Here is a 24779-nt window from a genome sequence, read left to right on the forward strand (position 1 = left end):
AAGATGACAAACATACATAAGGACATAGAATTTATATATGTATGTTGTTAACATATATGGTCACAACATGTTATACCATACAAAAGTTCATCATATACATATTTTTAATATATGTACATATACAAATTTTACTATGGGTATTTCATATATGTTACAAACTTATATCCTAATATATCCAGAGGATGTACATATGTGATAATAATATAGCCCCTTAGAGGTTATATACCAACATCACTCTTTATATAGGGACAGATATTTCATATATTACATTTCTGAAGCCCCTTTAATGCCAAGCCTTATTTAGAATATATCTTGTTCACAGGCTTGAGATGCTGCCTTTTATGCTAATGCTAACACCACTTAAGTGAGGCAATCAACTTAGTTTGAATTTATTTCCTGTCAACATCTGCACTCGTTCTTCCCTGTGCAAGCTTATCACAGTATCACAGTACCACCCTGCAACCATATAGCTAAAAGCAGCAAACTGCTTATCTGACAGTTGTTCATGGCCAGCAAATAGTTTAATGTAGGCATCATATGAAGACACAGAGCTTCCAGCAGAGCAGCCTCACATTACAGCTTTCTAGTTACTGCTGAGACAGTTTTAAGTGCAGAAAATGTATATGGTGGAAGTTTAGTCGCTATGTTTCCGTCAAGGCAATTAATTCCTGCAGTTTTCAATGGAGATTTGATATGACAGGTACCAACTTTAAAGCTGCACCAATCAATACATTTATAAGATATGATAAGGTAAGATAGCCTTTATTAGTCCCACAGTGGGGAAATTCACTTTGCTTGTATAAGCAAATGTCAGATTACTATGTGTAATTGGTTGTTTGAAATAATGAAAAGACAGATAATTATCATCCAACAGCGCATTTCCCTCAGCTACAAATACCAGTTTAATGTCTTTCCCTCACTGTTTTGGTTGTTACAACCCACAGATTATATGTATTTAACACTGTATTGTTTAGTTGGCAGTTTAAAACATGAAGTTAAAACATCAAGCAGGGATTTTTCTAACATGTTTAATTGTGTTTATTCAAAACAGTGCATTAGATAAGGACTAATAAATGAAACATCCGTTCAAAAAAATACTTTTCAGCATATTGACTGTAGCAACTTGAGTGGATGACAAACATTTCAAATTGGAGTAATGTACAGTTAGTACCATAGCTTGTTGTCACCTGTGAGATAAATTCAACCCGGCATCAATACTAAGTACATGACACACAATTTTCATATTCACATGTAAATTTCTCTCAGGCAATGTTGCAGAAATCCTCTGCAAACCAGTGCATTCAAAGATCTGCACTTTTGTTAAAATATTAGTACAACTCATGGGTCTGTTAGTGTTTGATTATTTGTTGAATTAATTAAAGTGTATCTTAAATTCTTACATAATGGAAAAGCATTGTAATGAGTCCTTTGGTGCAGCATTAGTCTATGTAAGAAAGCCATTTAAGGTTGTGTACATATGTCACTATGCTTTTCTTTACATTATTGCTGTCTGTGTGTGGCTTATCTAATAGTCTAAATATTGCTTTAAGTGGTGCTCCTACTATTGAGTATTATTATTGAGGGTATAATCAAGATCATGACTCCAGAAATCATTGTTCCACATCACTGAAACCCACCAGTGCAAACATGCACTAGTAGATAAGAGGATGAATTTTAGGCTCTTCACATTCTGTGTGTAAATGTTGTGACACAATAAACAATCGGTGGCATGCCTTCACTGGGGGTAACTCCCAAAATGACTTGCACTTGTGCAAGAAAGAACATTACAAATTAGACTGCATTATCCTATTAACTACCAAGAGCCTCCACAATAATTATCTTGGCCTATGGCATTCCAAAAACTGGGTTAAGTGAGGTCTTATTCCACATGAAACCACTTAGATGAACAGGCTGCATGAGAAGTGATGCCCACAGGAATATCAGGAAAGATAATGGCGAATTTAAATCATTTCATGTCTCATACCGCATCAGACAAAAAAACTGATCATTGATAAAACCATGGAAAAATCACTCATTGTACAATTTGTAAACAAAATGTATAATCAATATATACACCAGCATGTCTCTTAAAGCTGAGTGGACATACCCCTGACAGGTTATGGGAAACTGGTGATGAGAGTTCAGGGTTAGGTGTCGTGTAGCTCTTCCCAATCACAATAAAACTGTATATATGAAGATATGACCAAAATTAAGAATAAAGTCGGGGCCAGTTTTTGTCAATAAAAGGTTATGTTTGTATTAGAAATCCCAAATACCCATCATCTGTTGCTGACCCTGTAGGATTTGTCATCTATAAGGTTAGATGAGTGATAAAAAAATATATATATATATATACTATTATGAAGGGCAGCCCTTCATTGTTGGTGTGCTAATCTCTAGAGAGTGGTTCATGAAATTCAACCATTTCTTCAGACCCTGAACCCCCGTCATTTTCAGAGCATGAGCACTCTCTCACACAACTAAATACTATCCATTTCTCTGTCACTTTGGAATCAAGGAAATAAGACACAAAGATAAATGCAGATCAGCCTGTTTGGTCCTGCTGTACTCATCTGATAGTATCAAGTCATCTGGTCTCAGAAGAAAATCATGGCATTTTGCTCCCTCTAGTGGTTCATCACTGTCAACATGTAAGAGAATAGAGCTCTCTGTACAGTGTGAATCAACACACACCGGATTCATCATATCACACCACAGTGTATCAACCATGGTGAAGAGTAATCACAACATTTTCTCAGTCTTTTACCACTGACTTGGTAGGGCCAGATTCACACACCAGTGTTATTTTAGACTATTTAGTGACTCATTTTGTACAGAAAAACGATCATTTCTGGGAGTAGATACAGTTTAATACATGTCCTGCTCTCTGTTTGGTGTGTTAAGCTTGGTCAAAAAGGCCTGAAAGATCACATTCATTTTGACATATATAGTTGTTATATGCTGATTCACTAATGGGGATTTAAAAAACTACAAATTTTGAAACTGGTCAAGTTTGAATTTCTTTGGAGTGACTGAAATTCAGTTCTGATGTTATTCGATATGTTATTAGAGAACCACTGTACTGACCAGAAAGCACAGTGTGTAGCATTTCAGGAATATGCTATTTATTTCAGGATAATTTTTAAAATATTTTCTTGGCACTGTACATAAAATTACACATTTCAAAATGTTATGAGCATGAGGAGTCTCTGTGTATTTCTAAAAACAAGGTTAGTCGGGTCACCTGTACTTCCAGAACGTTTCGTGTCCTTAAATTTGAACTATTTTAAAGCAAAACAAGTTTCTGAACATCCAATTAAAATGTTATCTCAATGACTGTTTTAAAATTTAAAAAAAAAACTTTGTCAGTATAACAGTTTAGTTCATATTGAACATCACAATGCTTCCTCAAATAGGATCATGTTCAAAATAAAAATGGGTCAGTTGAGCCACTAGAGGGAGTGGTGCGCCATGGTTTACTTCAAAAGTGCCCTCAAACTACAATGAATGCCCCATTTTTCAGCACCATCTGCACTTTCCAGTTTTTGAAAAAGCTATTTTGATGCTTTCGAGCTATTTAAACAGCTGAAATGACAATGATTAATTGAGAGCTTGATCTCAGGATGAGGTTGAACTTTCCACAAACCTGCCCCGTGTCAGCTTTCAAAATGGCACCGAGCGTGTGGAGCATCTTTAACTATCTGTCTGTCACCCAGAGCAGCATGTTGGTGAAAAAAAAAAAAAATCACAGAAAACCCACAACCTGTCGCTGGCAGCTCCATCAATCATGCACACATTTAGAGCAGCAGAATCACGCCACATAAACACTGAACATCAATCTGTTGTTGACAGGGTCCTCATTAGTACATGGATGTTCTGTGTTTTTATAATGAGATATACTGTGTACACTGTTGTGAGAGACAGAGACGAGGGGGGCGAGCGAGGGACCAACAGGGAAGCAATAACAGCAAAATCAATTTCACACATGACCGCGTTTAGGAGAGGTGAGTGGCAGCGAGCATCTTGATCTGTCCATCAGCCTGTGTGTCTCTCACCACTGTGGCAGCATCATAACTCCTGTTAGACTAGACCATCGACGGGGGCCAACAACCATGACTCCATGGATGATATGGCTATTAGAGCAAGAAACCAGACGCCTGCTACATCATGAATCCCCACGCTCGCCGTATCCATGTGACATCTCTGTCAGGTCTACAGTGGAGCTGAGCTCATCCACCAGCTGTTTAACCTTCACCTCCTGCAAACGGTCTCCAGTGAATAACGGAGCAAAAACTGAGGCAATAGTGAAATATATCCTATTAGTGGACCATTAGTTTTATCATTCCTTTACCAAAATATACTGAGGATAATATTGAAATCATTATCATGTGTCTTAATATCCTGATTGCTGAGGAAATACAGATAAACTGCCATCTACAGGCTCCTGAGGCTGCACACGATTTATAGGCAAAACACATCTTAGAGTCCTGTTATTTACCAAAACCGTTATTCATATATAACAGTATATTCATATTTGCACTTATTTATAGCAAGTAGTCACTTATGCCCAGAGAAAGGGCTCAATAACACTAAATCTCCTGCTTCCCCTCCACCAGCCAGTTACAGAACAGAGGAGACAGCAGAGAGGGCAATTTCCTGACGTCATGTTGTGTCATATCTGGGTAATGACGACCTTCATTTGTTCAAAGATTCAATTATCAGCAGTATCTTTCGTTACCTCTGGGGGTCACACAGGAGGCTATTTTTAGTGGCGTTTCAGTTGTTTTCAGTGTTCAGTCGGGAATGGGATGAGGACTACGCTGAATTCAATGGTGGGAAAAGGCAGAAATGTGTCTGACTCTTATGTGTCATGTGTCATCATTTGTGTCTATAGAGAGTAAACAAAAACACTAGTTAAACATTTTAGAAAATATACTTAGTTGCTTTTTTTTTGCTGAGAGGTAGATGAGAAGTTTGATACCACTGTCGCGTCTTTAGGACAAGCTATGCCAATTAGCCTAGCTGACTGGAGATGGGGAAAACCGCTGCGCTAGCTGAATTCTGTCATTACTGTGAAGTTGCCAGCCAACCATCAGAGACTCCAGGAAGTCACTGCAACTGGTCAAGATATAATTTGATTTGGTTTTTTTTTAGCTCGAAAGCTACCGCTGCTAACGTGCTGCTATCGCTCTGAGGGCTCTGCAGAAATTGTGCTGGAGGTGCTGGTAGGCAGATTCTGTTACCTTTAAACAGAGTCACGCCGACTGCTAGCCTTTTTTCCAGTCTTTATGCTATGCTAAGCTAACCGACCTCTAGCTGTGGCGTTTATGCTAAGGTAAGCTAACCGACTGCAGGTTGTAGCTGTATATCTAGTGCACGGACATGAGAGTGGGTGTCGACCCTCTCATATAACTGTCAGCAGGAGAAAAAAAAACATATTTCCCAAAATGTCAAACTATTTCTTAAAGATGATCTAAACAGAAAGAGCAAGGCTACAGGCAGTGCTGCTCTTTTATTAGGAGTTCTTCTTGCTGGTAATATAGTAAATGCCATTAACTTAAATCTTGCTGGCCCAGTTGACGGTAGCTGAATGACTGACAGCTGCACATCAGCTAACTCTGGGGTTGCCTGAAAAGTAAAAACCAGCATGCTCCTTTTCTTTGCTCAACCCTCCCTGCAGCTTTAATAAGGACACTGCTCAGGCTCTGCCCCATAGACCTTATCCAGTAATACACGAGACATTTCCCAGCTTTAACACCATGAAATGCAGTGAAATAATGTAATATGTTAAGCTGAAGGAGTATAGAAACAGCAGGTCCATTCTCAGTCACATCTGTTAGACACGATTTAAGAGGGTGGATGACAGCAGTCAGCTCCGACGTCTCTCCCGTGCAGCTGCTGTAGGACAGTTCAGTCACATTCTTTTACTGTACAGGCCAAAACTAACATCCAGCTCACTATTTTATCGCTGCAGTGATTTACCCTCTGCTCCCTCTGTTTTTTTTTTCCAGTATTTTAATCTGTATTTTACTGTATTTTAATCACTTGCACAATCTTTGTCTACTATTTGGCGACCCATTACGGCTGGAAAGAAGCTTAAATCTTACTGTTACATGAATTAATAACTTGTCTTTACTACTTTCTGCCTGACTGATCCCAAATTTCATCTTCCTGTATTTCCAGATTACTTAATCCTGTATAAAATCTTGTATAAGAAAGATGCTTTGCAAGTAGGTACTGTACAAGAGAGGCTTTTCATGGCTGATCAGGTCCAGGCCAAAGCTCCACTCATGGGGGACTTTCATTCTGACAAAAACCTGTCAATTTCATTTTAGTTTGACTGTGACTTGGCCAGTATTCAGGAATTATTGTTTTTTAGTCTAAACAAAAAGACCCTGGAAACCACTACTAGACTTCCTCTGTCCTCTCAAATAATTTGAAAAATTTAGCATCATCTAGCCTGCTGGCAACAAAGCAACAAGTCTTCATATTCAAATGGAAGTACACTGTAATCATTAAATATAAATCCATTTATCCTAATAAATGTATATATTTACATAGCGTTGTTGCAGTTCATTTGAGGATAGTGGCACACACATCCAAACATCTTGCCAGGTGCAGGGTACAAAAATAGGAAAATGAAAAAATCCCATGCTTCATCTTGACTGCAGGCCAAAAGGGATCATGAGGCAGTTGAAGCCGATGAAAACCTTTACAGCCAGACATAGCACGGTGTAATATAAAGAGGACAGTAGCATATTCCAGTGTGCAGGTGCTCCTTCTTATGTTGAGTCAGATATTTCTAATTTTGCTGATTTGTTCCCATGCTTGCTGTTCGAGGACCTTAGGAAGAAAAATAGAAATGTATTCTGAGTGTGTTCTCCTGGATGTGGAAGTGTTTGGCCAGCACATTTTGTTTATCTGTTTGACAAGAACAACTGTTTCCTCTTATTGTTTGCAAACTCTCATAATCCTTATTTGCTCCCCATCTGGTAAAAGTAAAGATCTTCACTCTTGCTGCCAGAGCCAGGTTTAGCCACCTTTAGCCACCATCGTGTCCTTTGATAAGTAAACCACCCAGTAGACCATGTTAAACGCCCCAAAGGACACTGGGAACAGGATCCGTGCATATTTGTCAATTTTGCTGGTTCCGCCCATACCAGCCGTGGTGGGCTGGGAGCACGGTGTCTGCTTCAGCTCCAGCTTGTTCCCCATCATCTGGATGCGCTCCAGCTTGGGCCCCAGCAGATGCTGCAGCGAAGTGGAGCTGGTGTTCTGCTTGCACGGCGTCCCCGCCATCACGTCTGGCGTGGAAGCAGCAGCCTGGGGCGAACTCTTCACCAGCTGGGCAGAGGAGGAGGCCACGCTGAGCAGGCTCTCAGACTTGGGGCTGGAGCGGGAGAGGGTGGAGGAGCTGCCGTTGGCCCCACCGGCTAAAGGTCGCAGCGGTCTCGCTCTTCCTACTCCTGAAATGCTGGTGGTGGACTGGGCTCTCTGCTGGCTGCTCGCTTCTTGATGAGTGATGTAGTTCATCCGCTTTCTCAGGTTACCATTGGTATCAGGATTTTGCTGTGAGACAGAACAAAAACCCCAGTAATGACAGATTTGGATAACCAGAGCAGTGATTCTTAACCTTTATCAACACTTCTAAAATGTTTGTGGCCCACATCTGACTTTGTGACACCACCTCCTCAGCACTTAGTATTTTAATGATAATGACTGAAAATTCTGAACTGAACTGAAAACAGGGGAAGCTCAATTTTTCTTCTTTGTTTGACAGGAGAGAGATCACTTGTCGGTTGACCATCTGTCTCTTGACTCTCTTTCCTTTTAATTCTTCCTGTTGCCAACCAGCATTGTGATATTCCTGTTTTCGCCATAGATGTCACCTTTTAGCTCACAATCGGACTGAGACACAAGTACGAGTACATGATGTGGTCCAGCATATAATAATTTTCAATATAATAATTTTAATGTTTTCAAAGATTATTTCGTGTTAAACGTTTAAATTTACTGTTTTTTCTATAATTACATCTTTTCACCATAATTATACTGTTTTGCAAATTATTTATTTGCCCACTTGCAAAACCCTCGTGGCCCTCCAATGGGCCTCTGGTCCACAGGTTGGGAACCACTGATCTAGGGGTTGAGGGTCGTATTTCTTTTTAGCTTTTTCCAAAACTAAAAATACAAGAGCAAGAATTTAAGGAATGGTTGTGTTTGTATCTGGAGCTGCAAGTAATCATAATCATAAACTGCAGTTACATGTCCAGCTAACTATCTCACCTAACCCAGCATTGCTTCCAAAGCCAAGGGATAACATATGATTCACTGACTAAATTTTGTGTGGTTAAAAAAAGCTCAGCTCATGATAACACCTGCAGTATTTCCCATTGTGTGGAAGCTAGTTCAGAATGCTTGTATATCAGAGTTCAGAGTGACATTAGTGGCTCTGTCCTGCTCCTTATTAAATCTGCCCTTGTTATTGTGAACTGTGTTAGTGTGCGAATGGAAACCTTGACAGATTTAGTAAGTTTGACCAAATGCAATACAGAAACAATATGTTTGAGGTCATTCATTAAGTGTCTCCATTCCACTGTTAGTTCAGCAGAGAGCACTGATAAGTATATTTTTCACATATCTTTACAGTGATCACATCATCATAATGACTATTTAGCATTTCATTACTAAATGGGTGTAAGATACTTTTTTATTCTGTTTCAGTAAAAATCAAAGATCAGATACAATATCTGATAAAAATATATGACAAATCAATTAAACCCTGATACATACAGTATACTTATTTACTAAATGATAGTTTTGTGCTCATCAAGTTTAAATGCTGGTCTGAGTAAGTCCTCAAATAAGAATAGGTGTTCTGTTAAAATGTGGGTCTTTACCATTTAGTGTGAACAATGTTTTCAGGTATGGTAAAGCTCACTTGCGTTTCCGTTCTGAACAGCAGGACCAGGCAACATAAACCTTGTCATATTGATCTGATTACAGTCCCCCTAACACAGATGGCCTTCATCTGGAAGCAGACGATAGAGTGTGCGCAATACAGATGTCACTTATCAAGGATTTCACTCATTTCACACAAGCTTAAGACAGAAAGTAGGTAGCACTGCATCGCGGCGGTAATGCAGTGTAACGTCAAAGGAGCTTATCCTTTGAGAGTTGATGTTTTCAAGCAGCAAGAGTGTGATGCTGGTACTAAGGCATTTGCAGGAATAATCCACCCCCCTGAAACTGAAAGGATCCAGTGTTATTGTGTCCCATGTACAGGAGAGGAAGTGTGTGTGTGTGTGTGTGTGTGTGTGTGTGTGTGTGTGTGTTGTTTGCTTTTGACCATGGAAGAGGTTAAAGGCTGAGGAGCTGGAACCATCAACAGACCCTGACCCTCGTGCCAAGCCCCTTAGCAGCGCCAACAGGACCTGCTCTCGAGGAAAAGAGTATTAATTTTTCCCCCCCAGTGTCAGAGCCTTTCTGAAACCTATACAGATGTACCCGGGCTGTGTTGCCGTGGCAACCTACTAATCCACTGAAGTGCCGTTGTCACTATACTGCATTCAGGCCTGATTACGCCACACTGGGATTTGGACTGGAGGGAGCAACTTAAAGTAGTTAGCGTAAAACTGACATATGCATTGCTGGGTTATGTCAGCTTCAGTCATCAGTTAACAGAAGACCTATATGTTTGACTTAATCCCTTTGAAAGAACATAACGTAGAGGAAACGTGCACTTCTCCCTCCTCTTTACAGTGGTCCTGTTAAAGTGTTTACAAACTAGCATTAATATGAGCAGTGATTTGTAACACATTCATCTGACTGAGAACTCTAAAACAGCCTCACGTCATAGTCATCAATTCTGATTAAATCCATAAATCAGCTACCATGGTGTCAATGTAATTTCCACCAGTGAAATAGAAATAGAAAAAGAAAGAGATTATGTCAATTTATTCATCCTCCTCAGCAAATACCATCACTGAGAAACACACCTCGTGATTAGCTACAAACATCTGTGAAGCTGTTTTCAGATTCTTTTTTTTTTTTTTTTTTTTTTTTTGCACTTCACATTATTTCTGTCGACTCTAAACAAGAATCAGCTAATTAGCTGCTTTATTTATGGCTGAACAAAGGCTGCATTTGTCCTGGCTGAACTGGGGACAGCAGGTATGGGATGTTTCAACAGGAATTTATTGTCCCCTTCATTTAGCACGTTTAGCATGCATTTGCTTTGACATGTGAAACATATTGTTGACAGAGCAATTATCTGTTTAATCAGGTAAAAGAAACAGCCTACTTGTCCTGAGAGCCCTGTGAGCCAGATTTCATTTTCATGACAGAAGTCTTGGTTGTGGATACTAAAAAAATTCTTAAACCTTTACAATCTACCAAACACAAGCAGGTTTAGTGGTGTACTGGAGTCTAAATTCATGTCCTGGAATCTCCTGGTTTTGCCACATTTCAGATCCTATTCAGCTCTTATGAGCAGGAGCACAGCTGACAATCCTCAGGCAGGCCCACTTCTGCACATTCAAAGGTCTAGGCTAAAGGCCAGATACAGTAAGCACATAATAAGGGACATGTTTTGTAAGTGCTCCTTGAAGTAAAGAGCTTTCAGGTTATTTGAGGGGAACAAAAATCACCTGCAGCACTTCCTCTGTGTCCTTGACCTTGACAGGCGTGGTTTGGGGCACCGGGGGACATTTGGCTGGCTTCTTTTTGGCCCGCTCGATCTGTGCTTGGGTGAAGTAGTTTACAGCAGCGAACTCAATTAGGGCAGAGAAGACGAAGGCAAAGCAGACAGCGATGAACCAGTCCATCGCAGTGGCGTATGAGACCTTGGGGAGGGAGTGGCGAGCGCTGATGCTGAGTGTCGTCATGGTCAGGACAGTGGTAATGCCTTCAGTTGTAACAACAAAAAGAACAATATCAACATCATGAGCTGTATATCTGTGAAAACGGCAGTTCTTCCCATAAATCAGACACCATGTCAGTGTGGATCAGACATTTCTGCATGTCATTGCTAAATAAATGGTGTTGCTGATGATTTGCATAGTGTTCAATAACCCATATGCATTATGTTTTTTTCTCATCAGCATATTTCATTAACTGAATGCAGAGGGATAATGAATCTTTAAACTGGAAGACGCAGAAAAGGAGCCGCAGTATTTACATCTGCATTTACTGTGTTTTAGCCACTTGGGTCCAGTGCAACAAGCTGTAAACACAATACTGTCATTCAGTATTATAACAGTTGCCTATTCACACATAAGCATAAGCATTAACAGTAGCACTAACAGACATTAGCATTAGCCTTCTACTTTGAGCTCTGTTTTGGTCTCTACCACCTCCTTTGAAAAATGTTCCCTGTGGCCAGAGGTAAGGTGGATGACAGCAACAAAAACAGTAAAAACCAACAACGAGCTTTTGTTAAAATAGGAAAATTGGTTAGGGCAGCTTTAAAATAAGCTTAAAGTGATAGTTCAGGTTATTTGATGTGGTGTTGTGTGAGATACTTATACGTACTCAGTTTATTACCTGCAGTACACACAAGCGCAACTATAGCGCACACTGTATTACCCCACAGATCAGCTGTATGAGTCAAAAAGCGTAGGTGCGCTTGTGCGTTAGAATATGTTAGTTCATGGCTGAGACAGTGTGGTTCCAAAAGAAAGCGCAGTTTGACCGAAAGATAAACAGTAAAAATATTCAAAATAAAGTGTACACATCAAAGAGTATTTATACTTTTTTTTGGTGGACATTTTTTAAAGTGGCTAAAACACGTTTTGGGGATTGGCCTGTCCACATCAGTATGTCACTCAGGTGGGAGTGGGAAGTGGGGAGTAGCTGGGAGCACTGCAACTTATTTAAACTGCAGGTAATAATAAAAAATAAAATAAAATACATTTTTTTAAAAATAAGACACCAGGCAGGTAAACTAGGGCTAACAAGGCTAACCAGCTAACCTGTACGACTTGGCAAGATCTTTTCCTTCAGTGTAAGAGTGCCAGGCTTCATGACATTGCTGCACTTCCTCTCTTTTTTTTCTTGCCTTTTTCGCTGGGATACAAGCCAATGTACTTCAGGGAGCCAAAAGAACAAGCTGCTCCACCCACTGAGGTTCAACTCAGCCAATAGGATTATTTCTACCTGCAGACAATCTCTACTTCAATAATGTTTGCATTACTGAAAGTATGATGTGTATCAAAAGACATTACACAACTCAGACCTTACACTTGCCTGAAGTATATCTCCTACTTCACAGCAGAAACACTGGGCACAACTGTGGGATCTATGCAAGAAAAGGTAGTTTATACAGCACAGAGCCAAAGAAAATAGTGTAATAAGGCTCATACACAGCGTCCATCTTGGGACTGAATGTCATACGTTCCCCTGTACTACCAAGAGAGGGACCAGAAAAATAAAACAAGATACCAATCTGGCCAGCACAGAAGGTCACGTGTGGCTCCTACAATAACAAAAGGTTATAGTCTAAGCCCGTAGCTCACCGTTTGTCCTTGGTATTATTAACCCATAGCAATAATGTGATTTGGAGAAAATCCCCTTTACGTTGGAGATCTGGAACAATCTGTGCTGCTGAGTCCTTGCCCAGCATAAATTCATCCCTTGTGCATGGACATGACCGCCATATAAATAATTACCTGTCAATCAAAAGCAGCTGGATGACATTGATAGGTGAATTGCGGCTCGAGGCCGCAGACTGAGGATATTGACCTCTAATACAAAGCTGTTCTCAACATGAGCAAAAACTGAGATGGTTGATGGATATACTGGAACTCTGTATATGTACAAGCCTTTCTGTCTTTTTCTCTTTTTCTCTTTGTTCTCAACTGTGTAACTAATGGTGTTTATGTGTAAATAGTGCAGTTCAATACAGAGGTCACCCTCATACTGTACATAAACTGGTTTTGGATATTTGTATCTTGGGGGATTTTTTTTTTTTACAGTAAATACTTCAGCTTTCACTCAGGCATCATTTCGACTGAAATGCTGTTGAGCTTCCGTTCCCTCAATTAGATCTTTACACCAACTGTTTAATTTTCACCTCCACACAATAACAAGATTGCAGCCTGCCGAGGATATTTTGGTCCTTTAGCTAAACCCAAAAATAGAAACATAGATGCCAAACACCAGTTAAAGCTAAAGGATAGACACAAATCAGATTTCTGCAAATTCTATTAAATAAATATTTTGGGGATTACATATAATCATTTTCTTTCCAGATGTTAGACGAGACGATAAATTTCCTGCCTGACTTGAAGCTGCTCTTCTGTGCAAAGCGTCTCTGGATACGGAGAAAACAGAACCTTTGGTTGTGTTTGAGAAATAAGAAAACCTCATTCAAAATCCCACTGGCATTTGTAGCATTGCTAATGACTGAAAATCCAGACTTGAATCAGAGCCTCTTCAGCTTTTTTAGCAGCCAAACATTTCCCATAAGTCTTACATGTTTAGATTACAACCAATAAAAAACTGAAAAATTGACAAGAGCATTGTGAGTTTTATGGATATGGATGAAAGTAAGTTACAATGATATAAGTACCTGAAATGGTGTGTTGGTAAATTTTCATTGGAGCTGTAGTTTTTTTCTGGGCTCACAACGTAAAGTTGTGAAAGTCACGAAGGTTTCAACTTCTGACAGCGACTGATTTGTAAAATACAGAAAGTAAACCCGAGGAACGTGCTTCAATCTTTCCAGAAGACAGATGAAAGAAATGTCTAATGTTGAATAAGAAAATATTAGTTATGTAAGTTAGTGGAACAAAGGCTAGCCTTGACGTGACGTCATGACTCTGGCTGTCTATACTGCTGTTGTCTTGGCGACCTCACCTTGACGATGCTGCACTGGGAAATGAAGGTGCTCTGCTTTTGTTGACCACGATAGTCTACAGCATGTAACTATGCCCCAAACCAGGAAGTGTCATTTTTTACATTACATTTTTTTAAACTGACTAAACAAGATATATTACATTAGCTAGTGAGTTTCAGCCATAAAAGCTGTCTCCTTCGGCTTTCAGACACAATGCTAAGCTAAGCTAATCACTCCTGGCTCCATTTAACAGACAGACATGAGAGTGGTATAAATCTTCTTAAGTAGGAATACTTAAGAAGAAGTGCCATGAGCGTCCCTGGATCCCCCAAGTTTGAATTAATCTTTGTGACCTCCTCAGCTATTAATGGCCAACGCTGCACACTCATTCCAGACAAACACTACAGTGAACAACAGTCACATTTCATATCACACGTATAGAATGTAATCACTTGACTGATGCTCTGAATGCTTGTTAAAAATGTGCTTTTTTGCTCCGGCCCCTCTATCTGAAGCCGAGACGCTCAGCTGTAATCCTCCCTCCTGTTTGTCTTCTTGACAAACTGCTTCTTCTACGCTCAAAACAGGACACTGTGGCTGAGTCTCTGAGACAGGAAGTCAAAACAGAGTGTGGCTGCAGGGGAGAAGAGGAAGAAATCCAAACACCCACCATCCTCCTCCCTTCGCAACCCAACCTCACCCAGCACAGCCACACACGCACACTGAAAAGCAGCGGATAACAGCAGAAATCCACTGCCTCCGAGGCTCTGCCGAGACAACAATGGCTGTGCTGCTGTGACGCCTCTGTCATGCTGGACAGTTTGGGCCGGGGGGGCGGGGGCAGTGCAGCTGGACTGTCAGATACACTGGCCACTGCGGGAGAGCAGCATTGATCCTCTAGTGCTTTATTACACTGCACTGCACAGGGCAACACCTCCACTGAGGGTCACACAGGGTTTTTCTGCTCAACAAACAGGCTCAGTACACAAACTGTACAGTCAACGGAAAAAACGCACTCAAGTGCACACTGCATGGAAACAGGTGGCTCTGCAGTGAAAACCATTAGGGAGGTTGTTGGTTGTTTGGTCACAATTTCAATGACAACATGCTTATTACATTATACATACAAACCAAGATAATACTTATTAACAGCTTGTAAATGATCAATAAATCTTTAGTAAAGCTTTTTTCACAAAAGGAATCTAACAACTTGTTTAATAAATGATACTAAACTCATTACATTTCACAGAGGCCCTCATGACACCACAACCTTCTCCATCACATGCAGTCAACATGTCTGTTCTGGGACTCATTCATCACCACTGACACTTACAATTACCTCTTGAAATGATGCTCCGCAATAATAAAACAACCTTAATAATAAAACAACAAAGTCCATGCAGCAACACAGGTCTAGTTTTAACAGTTCTGTCTGTCTTCCATCTTGACTATTGATAGAAACTAATCAGTATTTTAGGGCAGAGACCCACATGTTGTACCAGGGGAGCCAGACAGAGTGCAACTGGGTCACAGGCCAAAGACTGAAAGCGACTGATAACATAGAAATGATGGTTAATGCAGCAACTTGTAAAATGTGATAAACGTTTACTAAAGAAATATAAAAAAATGCCGGACAGTGTAATGATGTCACACTCTTCATAAGCAATGAAACAGCTGTAACTCACTTTAACTGTGATAATAATAACACAGCAACAGCTAGAGAGTAAAAACAATTAATTGCCTGAAGTGAAGTTATTATATCATCTGCTGGAGACTGGAGATGCCTGGTCTGAAGCACCGTAATGTACTAACAATTCACTGAGGTCAGATGAGGAAAGATGCCCACATACTGTACATACTCATATTGTATATACTTATATTTTCTTTAATATCATTCACATCTCTATTGTAAGTATTTAATTTTATTTTTATTGTTAAATTCTTCTCTTTATATTTAAGTGATCCGACCTGCAGTACTTGCTTGTTCTCACCTTTGTTGCAACTTACTTATGGGCATTACTACTGCTGGATTTAAAAAAACCAAATACCTTGAAGTGAACCAGAGTTTTGTAATAGGCCTCTCTTTAAAAAGAAGAAATGGATACAGAAATGAAATATTGTTTATTTTGTTTCAATGAGGCCAAATGCCTTTGAAGCTAAACCGCATTACTGAAGCATAGATTAACCTAAAGTTTTAATAAGATACTCTGTGTAAATGAGAGGAGCAGAAATTGTTTCTCTTTTTAATGCTCTTGAATAGACGGTATTGTTTATGTAAACTTAAAAGTCTGTAGATACATAAAATCCCTCAGGCATCGTGCCTACAATGATGCATCTTTCCCCATCTTAAACCTGCATTTATGTTAAAAGGTTTTATTACATTTTCAACCAATTGTAGAGAGATATTTATACCATCTTGAGGAGATTTTGTATAATCCACCAATTGAGCCCAAACAATTTCTGTAGACCTAAATTTCTGGTCTTTGCTTGAGGCATTTTTGCGTAGAGAATGCATCAAATTGATTTTTCATCATGCTGTCAGTGGTTCATTCGTGCATTTTAAACCAGTTTTAAACAGTGAATTTGCATTTTATGTTGAAATCTTAAAATAAAAAAAAATTTAAAAAAACAGCAGCTCTTTATAATTCCTGTAATCATCACGCACTGCAGCATCACCTTGTAGTGCAGAGTGGACACGCACACCAGCTCTGACTGCTCTGTTGGCATGCAGGCATCAAATAAATAAACGGAGCGGCGGAGAGAGGCTGTGCAGGGTGAGGGATGTGTGAGGTCTACATACCGAAGACTGTGCGTGCTGGGACTGATTCTTTATTTATCCAGAAGGACACTTGGGAGAGGATTACTGTCATTATGCAGGGGATATATGTCTGAATCATGAAGTAGCCCATTTTACGTTTCAAGTGGAAGTGGACCGTCATCACCACATATTCACCTGGAGGATGAAGCGAAATGAATTAGTTTGATTAAGAAAGAATTGAAAGTTGCAGGCTGACAGATTTCAGCTAATACAGCTCAAGACAGACGTCACATTTGACTTTATTTTGATCATTTTTTCATGCTCTTCTACATTTTAGAAACCCTCATCCATTTTCACCTAAATGGACAAACATCACCCGTCCCAACTCTCTGCTGCTAAAATCTTTTTTGGATCCTTCAGTATTTATGTGACCACCGTCTGAAAAGCCTGCACTTACAATGTTAACAGTGTTTGACGTCATGAGACTTGTCATGAATCTTTCTATCATGTCTGCAAGAGTCAAAGCTCCAACTCCTCTAATATCTACCACCTGAGCACATTTGTACAATATTTTCTGTGTCATCCATGTGGAAAATACAGCATAGACGTGGTAAATCAACTGGGTTTCACATGATATAATACAGACAGACAGCAGAACATTTTTCCTTTCAATAGAAGAGAGCAGGCTTTTACATTTTATAATAGAAAGAAATAAAGTTCATCACATCATTACTGCAGCCATTTCTACTGGGAAGCATTCAGCATAATTCAGCTGATAAGTTAAAATGATGGAAGGACAAGCAGGTCTCACCTGTGATGGATTTAATGGTTTCACTGGAGACCGTCTGGCCGATGAGATCATACTGAACGAGGCTGGAGGACTCGGGGGGGACCTCCACTGAATGCTGAGGCCCTTTGGTCCAAGTATAGATCATCTCTGTTTTAGGGTAGGCATCTGTGGGCAGACAGCAAAGCCACATCCGTGTGAGTCATTTACTGTAAGTTGTGCAGTATAAAAACACAATGTATCATATGAATTCTGTGTATATGTTTACATTAAAGCAAAAAAGGGGGATTTTACACTGTGAACTTTAAGATAGATATGAACTTACATATGTAGTTGCATAAGTGTGGGCAAGCATATGCCTGTATTGTCAGTATGTTCATTCACATAGGTTTGTAGGCTTTCTTGACATTAAGCAATTAGTTGATGAGTTAATGGAAAACTGCCTCTTACCACCTTCCTCCTGATTAGTCTTGACTACTCACCAAATATTATTTAAAGTTTGCAGAATTACATGCTTTGTAAATTGTGCTGTCGATGGTCCTATGACTGAAACGTTTACCTTTATCACACATTACTTGTACTTTTTCCATATGTAATGAAATTTGCATCTGATACTGCAAAAGGGACATTTAATCTTTCCATTGTCTGTCGCCTAAGTCAACTTGTGTATTTAAATGCTAACATGCTAATATTTAAAGCGGCTATAATCAATATCTTTATTTCCAAAATGGGTCACGTGACTACTTGTATCTGAAAGGTTTTACTCATGTTGACAAACCAACAGAGAGCTATCACCCAACTTAACAGCTCTTCCTATACACCACTGAGTGTTTTATTGTCTTTCAGCTCATTGTTTTGGTTTTACTGTCTATAACACTATTTTTATTCAGTTTCACTGTTCTCATCAATGTCATTTCCAGAAGCAGGTAATAAACAGTAGGTTTATCAGAGCTTTTTCACTGAAAACAGCTGAACATTAAAGGAGCTATTTGTAAGTTTTGCAATCACTTTATAGCCAACATTAGCATTAACAGCTGTTTACTTACCAGTCTATAAGAAACGTTGTGAGTTCAGCATTAAACTTCATTCCTTTACTCACCAACAGCAGTGGAAAGCAACATCAATGTTAACTCTTGTCTCTAACATGTCTAACAATCTACCCTGAAGACATAGCGCTGCTCGGAGGGCTATGACCTCTTATATTGTAAAAACAACAATGGCTGAAGCTGTTGCCAAGTGACAGTTACCATCTCCCACACCAGCACGTCCAATGGCAGAAAAAATACAAATAGCAGCTTTAAAGTTGCAGGCTGCAAAACCAAAACAATGACCTGAAAGATACTAAAATGCTTCATACAGCCGACGTAAACTGCAGAGTTGGGTGATAACGCTCAAAGGGGTCACTATCACTGACACCTTTCACACCACAAATACTGTAGTAATTTTTTTTCAATTGTTAATATATCAAAATGAATGATTGCAGTTTTAAGTTTAATTAAGTCAAATTATGGGCTAAATTTCTTCACACAGTGATATTCAATATCTTTACATCTAAATTTTACTTTTTAAGCCAAGACTATTACTGTTCATTGTTTCTCAGGGAACTGTATTCTCAGTAATGGAAAAAGCCTCTGAAGCACCATCACAGGATAATAAAACTCTCCAATGTCTAATTAATTTTTAAGGCTATCAGCTCTTTAAGGCAATTTGACCCATCACCTCTATTCAAATGCAGGGAAACTCTGTAGTAATTAAATTACTATTCTGCGAGGAAAATAAAACAGCAGTGCAGGTTTTTCAAACTTTGTTGTAGTTGATTTCTGAGGAGGATCTTCCAGTCCACGATTTCAGATCCACTGAAACCTATACACTGTGATTCAGTCAAAGTTCATTGAGATCCCAGCTGTCATATTTCACTCACTAATGCCTTTTGTTAGCATCTAAGTATAAATCATAAGAATTTTTTTTTATTTCCCACTGTTGTTTCCTCAGAGGACTTTGCTGTATGTGTACTGGTGAGGTTGACCAGTCTGTGGCCGCGCGACAGAATGCCAGTGTCTTAGCCCACCACTCCCTATGGGACTCCACATCGGCTGGATACCAACTGTGCTGCCAAAATAAAATGACTCTGGTGTGTCATGGAGTGGAACGCAATGCCTGTGCAGTCCAGAGTCCAGATGGAGTAACAGAATAGGAGACGCAGAGAGGGAGCGAGAGAAAGAGTGATGGAGAAAAAAATGAAGGCAGGGCAGACAGAGAAAATTAGCACACACAGACACACACACACATCAGCTATGGAAAATAGCCGCATAGGTCTGTGCTATCCTGAGGCAGAGGAAGGGATTCTGACCTTTCCTTTGCTTCAGGCCACATCAGATCCATGGTCGCTTCCTCCCGACTGGAGGCTAGCAGCAGCAGCAGCAGAGCAGGGTGGTGAAAGGAGGAGGATGAGGAGGGGGAGAAGGATGACAATAACAGAGAAATGTGAATTTGTCCTCTGCAATGTCACCACACTGGGTAATTGACAGCAGATTGGGCGAGTGTAAAGGCAAACTCGTTGTCTTTTCCCTTCCTTACTCTTGCAGATGTAATCTTCAAATTGCTGCTCTTCTCCGATAAGACGGAGCTGCTCTATTTGAGAAACTCCTTTATTTGAGATAAGTCATTTCTGCTGACCAGTAGGCCCACTCTAAACACTGATGCTGAGTTAGGGTTTCATTGTTCACAATGAAGAATGAAATACTTCATTATTTAGTATTAGCATTCAGTCACTTTGTGTCTGACAAAGTGCTCAGCTCCTCAGTCCTTTTCAGCCCAGACTCCATTTTAGCAGCGAGCAGAGGACGCTCATGTGACTGAGCTTTTCCAGCCAAACCAGGACAAACTTTTCATTTGTGAGACTTCCGAACCTTTCTAAATACTTAAAGCACTCTATGAATATGAATTTTACAAACTGATCATTAAACCTTGGCAGAACAGCTAAAAACTACGACATATGCATTGGGGAAAAAGAAGAAAACTGAAATACTGGAGACAAGTTAAAGCAGCTTGTCACTTGTCATTTGTTGGTTTTGTGGTGTCTTAAACAGCTTTAGAGGTGATGATAGGCCAGTTTTGTTCATTTTGGACAGATTGTTTGTTTCCCTGTAAGTTTGTAAGTATAAAACTTATTTTTGTTTTTAAGCAGATGACACCCAGCTTTATGTACCAATATCGCCTGCTGACTCCAGCTGTCTTGCACTATAATAAACGGCTTCAAAACACATTTCTTGCATTTCTTGTGTTGATTTTGATTTGTATTTATTGTTCCTGTATTTTTATGTCAATTTTAATATTTTTATCTAATGTTTTATTTCTTATCATCTGTTAGTGTTCCATTGTTCTGTTTTGTTTTGAAGTTATATAGTAAGAGAGTTATCATTATCATCATAAATTCATGGGAGTGATATCAATCTCATTATGTAACTTCCAGCAAGAAAGCAAACACTTTCCAAAAAAAAGTTAAACTCTTCCTTTAAGGATCTGCATTTGCAACAAGCTGAATAACAGCTGATGACAGCTTTTGAGAAAAACAAAACCTATCCTTGCAAGCCAACACAAAGTCGAAACTCTGCTAAGACTCGCTGACTAATTGTTTTACTTGCAAATTACGCTGCCCTCTGTTCTGTAATGTGAAGTAATCTAGCAGGTCTCCTGTGAAACATTCATTATTTGTTCACAGTCATTTAGAAATGACTCAAATACAAAGCTTCACCGTGATGATGATTCATAAATAAATGAAACACGATGTGTGGCACCTAACAAGGTTAACATTAACTTATCATTGTGCACTCAGGAAATGCCAACTGTGCATGTTTCCTAAACAAACATGCATGATTATTAAATCCATGTGATACTGTAGGCGGGACAGAATTTCGGCCTCACTTCCTTGTTCAGAGGCACAGCAGCAGTATTGGGGGCAACACAGGTCTGTCAGCCACCAGCTGTCTGAAAGTGCAACAGTTGGCTTATCTTGTCTCGTCAGAGCAAATCAGCAAACATCTGGCTGTTTGTTACCTCTTCACCTGCCTCTCACCTGCCATTTAAAGAGCCAGTGCAAGATGAAAGGAAACTGACTGAACCCTTGTCAATTATATCCAGCCATGATTTACATAAAAGAGACCATGTTGCATATGGACAGTGTAACCATATCTATCACTTTCCCTGTTTCTACAAGCTTATTTGTTTATCTCACTCACTCACTCACTCACTCACTCACTCACACACACACAGATCACTTACAGCTTCCAAATTTGAGGGGACATGCATGTCCGTCCATGGGGAAGTCCACAAGCTTCATGGGACACTCAGCACTGATAGTCAACCTGTCATAACACACAGAGGAGTGAATTAATAAACACAAACACACACACAGAAATACAGAAATGTGGGTTCACTTCATGCCATGTCTGTTGAAGAAAAGCTAGATTTTGATAGCTGCTAATATTTTCTAGTGTGCTAAATGGTTAGCATGCTCTTTTGTAAACTAGCATCTGATATAATAGTGATGTGTGATAGGAGGTTGAAAGGGGAGGTGATTTATCTTTACCTGAGCCTTTTCACCAAAAATGCAAAGGAGGAGTTTATTGACAGCTTTAATTGAATTTAAGATTTAATTTGGCTGCCTCTGCCCTGCCCCCACACATCCCTGCACTGTTTACACTGTGAGCCTGGCTCTGATTTCACAGTAAATCTGCTCAACTGCTTAAAATGAAACAAAGTGTGTCTCCTCTCTTCTCCCAGTCTTTTCAATGGACACAAATGCTACACTACACATGCTTATTTCCCATCAGAAATAAGCATGTGTTAAAACAGAAGACAATACACACATCATGACTAAACACATCAGTTGGATCGTGAGCATCATCATGTTAATCGGCTGTTTATGGTGATGGGGTTAAGTGTACTATTGCACCTCATGGTGTAGAGGATGGTGCCATTCTTCATGATGCGGAAGAGCTTGTTGGGGGCCGTCATATTGTGAGCCACTGACTTCTTGCCGTTCCTGAAGAAGGTGTCTGGTGTCCACACCTTAGTCACCATCAGGTTGTTTAGCCTTAAAATCTCTATGGGGCCCTCGTACATCAACCTCCTGTCTACCCACGTCTGGCGAAAGAACACGTCCATGGTGTACTCCTGAGACAGGAAAGTTAATGAAAACAAGGAAAAAGGTTGGTAGGCTGGTAGGGTAGGCGGAGTGATATTGCTTCATAATTATTGAAATTAACCTTGAAGAAAGTTTGACAATAAAAAAATCTGTTTTCCACACAAATTCAAAGTGGAAAGGGTTTACTTCCCCAGCTAGAGCACGAATGTCCCTATGTTTAAATTTTGGCTTGTGTCTATGTATTCTGCAATGACCAAATTTGGGTGCATGTAAGTATGAACAGTATTAGTAGAATACATAATGGACATATGTTTAACTACAATAAGAGTGCAGGTACGTACCATTTCAACATCTGAAACAGGCCCAAAACTTGTCACGTAAATATCTGTCTTGACCTCAGTCACAGGACCTATGGAGTCAAGGACAACGACAACAAATGTTGCATTTAATGACTGTTTCCTGTTTTTAAATCCCTCCATGTCACAGTCCAGCCTCAGACACACGCCAGTCTTGCTCACACTTGAGTGTAAACTCTCTTTACAGGCCTTCAGCCCATCAGGGTCAAACCTAAAAGACATGCAATAGCTTATCTCGTCACCATCTGTGGTGCCTCTGCATAATGGAAGTGGAAAAAAAAATTTGCTTAAAAGATGCAAAAACATAATCCTGTTAGATTTTTTTCCTCATTGGATGGATATCGAGGCGTTGTTTGTAAGTGCAGGGATAAGCAAAGCTACAGCATGTCTGGATGTCTGCACAGTTCTGTTGACAGGCTGCTTTGCACAGTGAACAGCGCTGCTCCCCACGTGTCGTGGCTGCAGACATGATGTTCCCAAACCAAATCCGCACTTTTAGCACTTGAACTGTGCATTAAGCGTTTGTCCCGCAACATACACACGGTTATATAACTACATTTGCTCAGAGGCCCCTCTTCAGTGGGCGAAACTATGCCAGGCTTAAAGGATCGAGGCTGACGCACGATTTAATGTGCAGCATGTGCTGTGAAGAGCTTGACCATGCAGCAACATGTTACATGTTGAAAGTCTCCGACACAGACAGAGGTCCAGGAAAATGACCCTATAACGTCCTTGAACACATCTATTGCATGGCCCGGAGGAAGGATCCCTCCTCTAAGGTGCCTGTCATTTCAAGGGTTTTTAGGGATTTTATTTTTTTTTTTCCAGATCAAAACTGAGGGTCTGATGATGGTGAAGTCGTTTGAGGCAGATTTGTGATTTTATTCAAATAAAATTGACTTAAGTTGACTCTCAGGGAGCATTCGGCGGTGGGTCGTGAGTTTACAGTTAACTTATTGCTCCATACAGCATAAGAAGTTCAACAAAAAACAAGTTGCTTCATCCTTTTTGAATGAGTTGTTAGTGTTTAGGTCTACTATATTGCACTTCATGCTGTGTTTCACCATCATACAGCACAAAAAAGTAAAAATGAAACCTGTTCCATCTTTCAATGTGAAAATCCCGTGTGTTTCCGGTTATAGTTTTCATTCAAAAAATGTTTGATAGTTTAAATTTTTTTTTTTTTTCATACCTCCGAATCCAGGTCGCAGCCTGTTATCATAGCCGTCCAGAAGTCGGTCTAAAATGCGAGTAAAATTCTCCGGGTAGATCCTTTCATCCTTCTTTGTCTGCCCAGAGATTTTCTTCACACTAGAAAGAACAGAAAAGATCGACCCATAACTTCAGCAGCTGTCAAGGAGAAAGCGCAGGAGGCTTCAGCACCGCGGACAGAGGCGCTGAGGGGACTCACCAAGTCGCCAAACAGAAAAAGTAGAAGAGGGTCCGAATAAAAGCGGGGCACATCGCTGTCACCATCTCCTTCTTCTTGGCAGAAACCATCTTCGCATGCCATACTTCAAGCCTCTTCACATCTCACCCCGCCAGATGCCTGTGTCCCGGGGAAGAGGAGGAGAGAGACGCCGGCGACACGGAGGGCAGAGCGGCGCAGAGAGGAGGGAAGTTGTGAGCCTCTCTCCTGCTCCCGCAGTCTGTCCGCCAGGCGCGCAACACGCACACACGCACGCACACACATGCACACACCTTCACTCCCAGCCCCGGTCACCTCCCGCCCGGATCCGAGCTGCTGCTGGGTGCTGGGTGCTGGGTGCTGGGTGCTGGGTGCGGGGTGCTGGGTGCGGGGTGCTGGGTGCGGGGTGCTGGGTGCTTCTGGTGGTAGTGGTATCCAGAGAAAGAAACAATCCTCCCTCTCTCTTCTTCACTCTCAACTCTCTCTG

General features: G+C 40.3%; 1 protein-coding gene and 1 long non-coding RNA gene across 2 annotated transcripts; one reads left to right on the forward strand and one right to left on the reverse strand.

The window, feature by feature from the left end:
• The first annotated feature begins 5202 nt into the window (after window positions 1-5202).
• Window positions 5203-10822, forward strand: LOC139606083 (uncharacterized). The gene is made up of 3 exons (XR_011684547.1): window positions 5203-5335; window positions 10472-10566; window positions 10685-10822. It is a non-coding gene; the product is annotated as an uncharacterized lncRNA (long non-coding RNA).
• On the reverse strand, window positions 6283-24779 carry gabra4 (gamma-aminobutyric acid type A receptor subunit alpha4). Its single transcript, XM_071458097.1, has 9 exons — window positions 24296-24779; window positions 24077-24195; window positions 22870-22937; window positions 22337-22557; window positions 21664-21746; window positions 17407-17550; window positions 16638-16790; window positions 10650-10906; window positions 6283-7569 (listed from the first exon to the last, which is right to left on the reverse strand). Exons 1-9 carry the CDS (start codon window positions 24382-24384, stop codon window positions 7033-7035), a joined length of 1671 nt encoding a protein of 556 aa, XP_071314198.1. The 5' UTR covers window positions 24385-24779; the 3' UTR covers window positions 6283-7032.

This window comes from Trachinotus anak, unplaced genomic scaffold (genome assembly GCF_046630095.1).
Source record: "Trachinotus anak isolate AG129_WGS33_773 ecotype Australia unplaced genomic scaffold, CSIRO_AGI_Tana_v1 ptg000021l, whole genome shotgun sequence".
Lineage (NCBI taxonomy): Eukaryota > Metazoa > Chordata > Actinopteri > Carangiformes > Carangidae > Trachinotus > Trachinotus anak.

What these genes read in the sequence shown, in the direction of transcription:
- gabra4 (XM_071458097.1), bottom strand. Translation starts at nt 24,384, where the DNA reads ATGGTTTCTGCCAAGAAGAAGGAGATGGTGACAGCGATGTGCCCCGCT. An exon ending in TCCCCTCAAATTTGGAAGCT is followed by an intron (nt 17,551 to 21,663) that starts GTAAGTGATCTG and finishes GTCTGCCCACAG; the next exon opens with ATGCCTACCCTAAAACAGAG. An exon ending in AACCATTAAATCCATCACAG is followed by an intron (nt 16,791 to 17,406) that starts GTGAGACCTGCT and finishes TTCATCCTCCAG; the next exon opens with GTGAATATGTGGTGATGACG.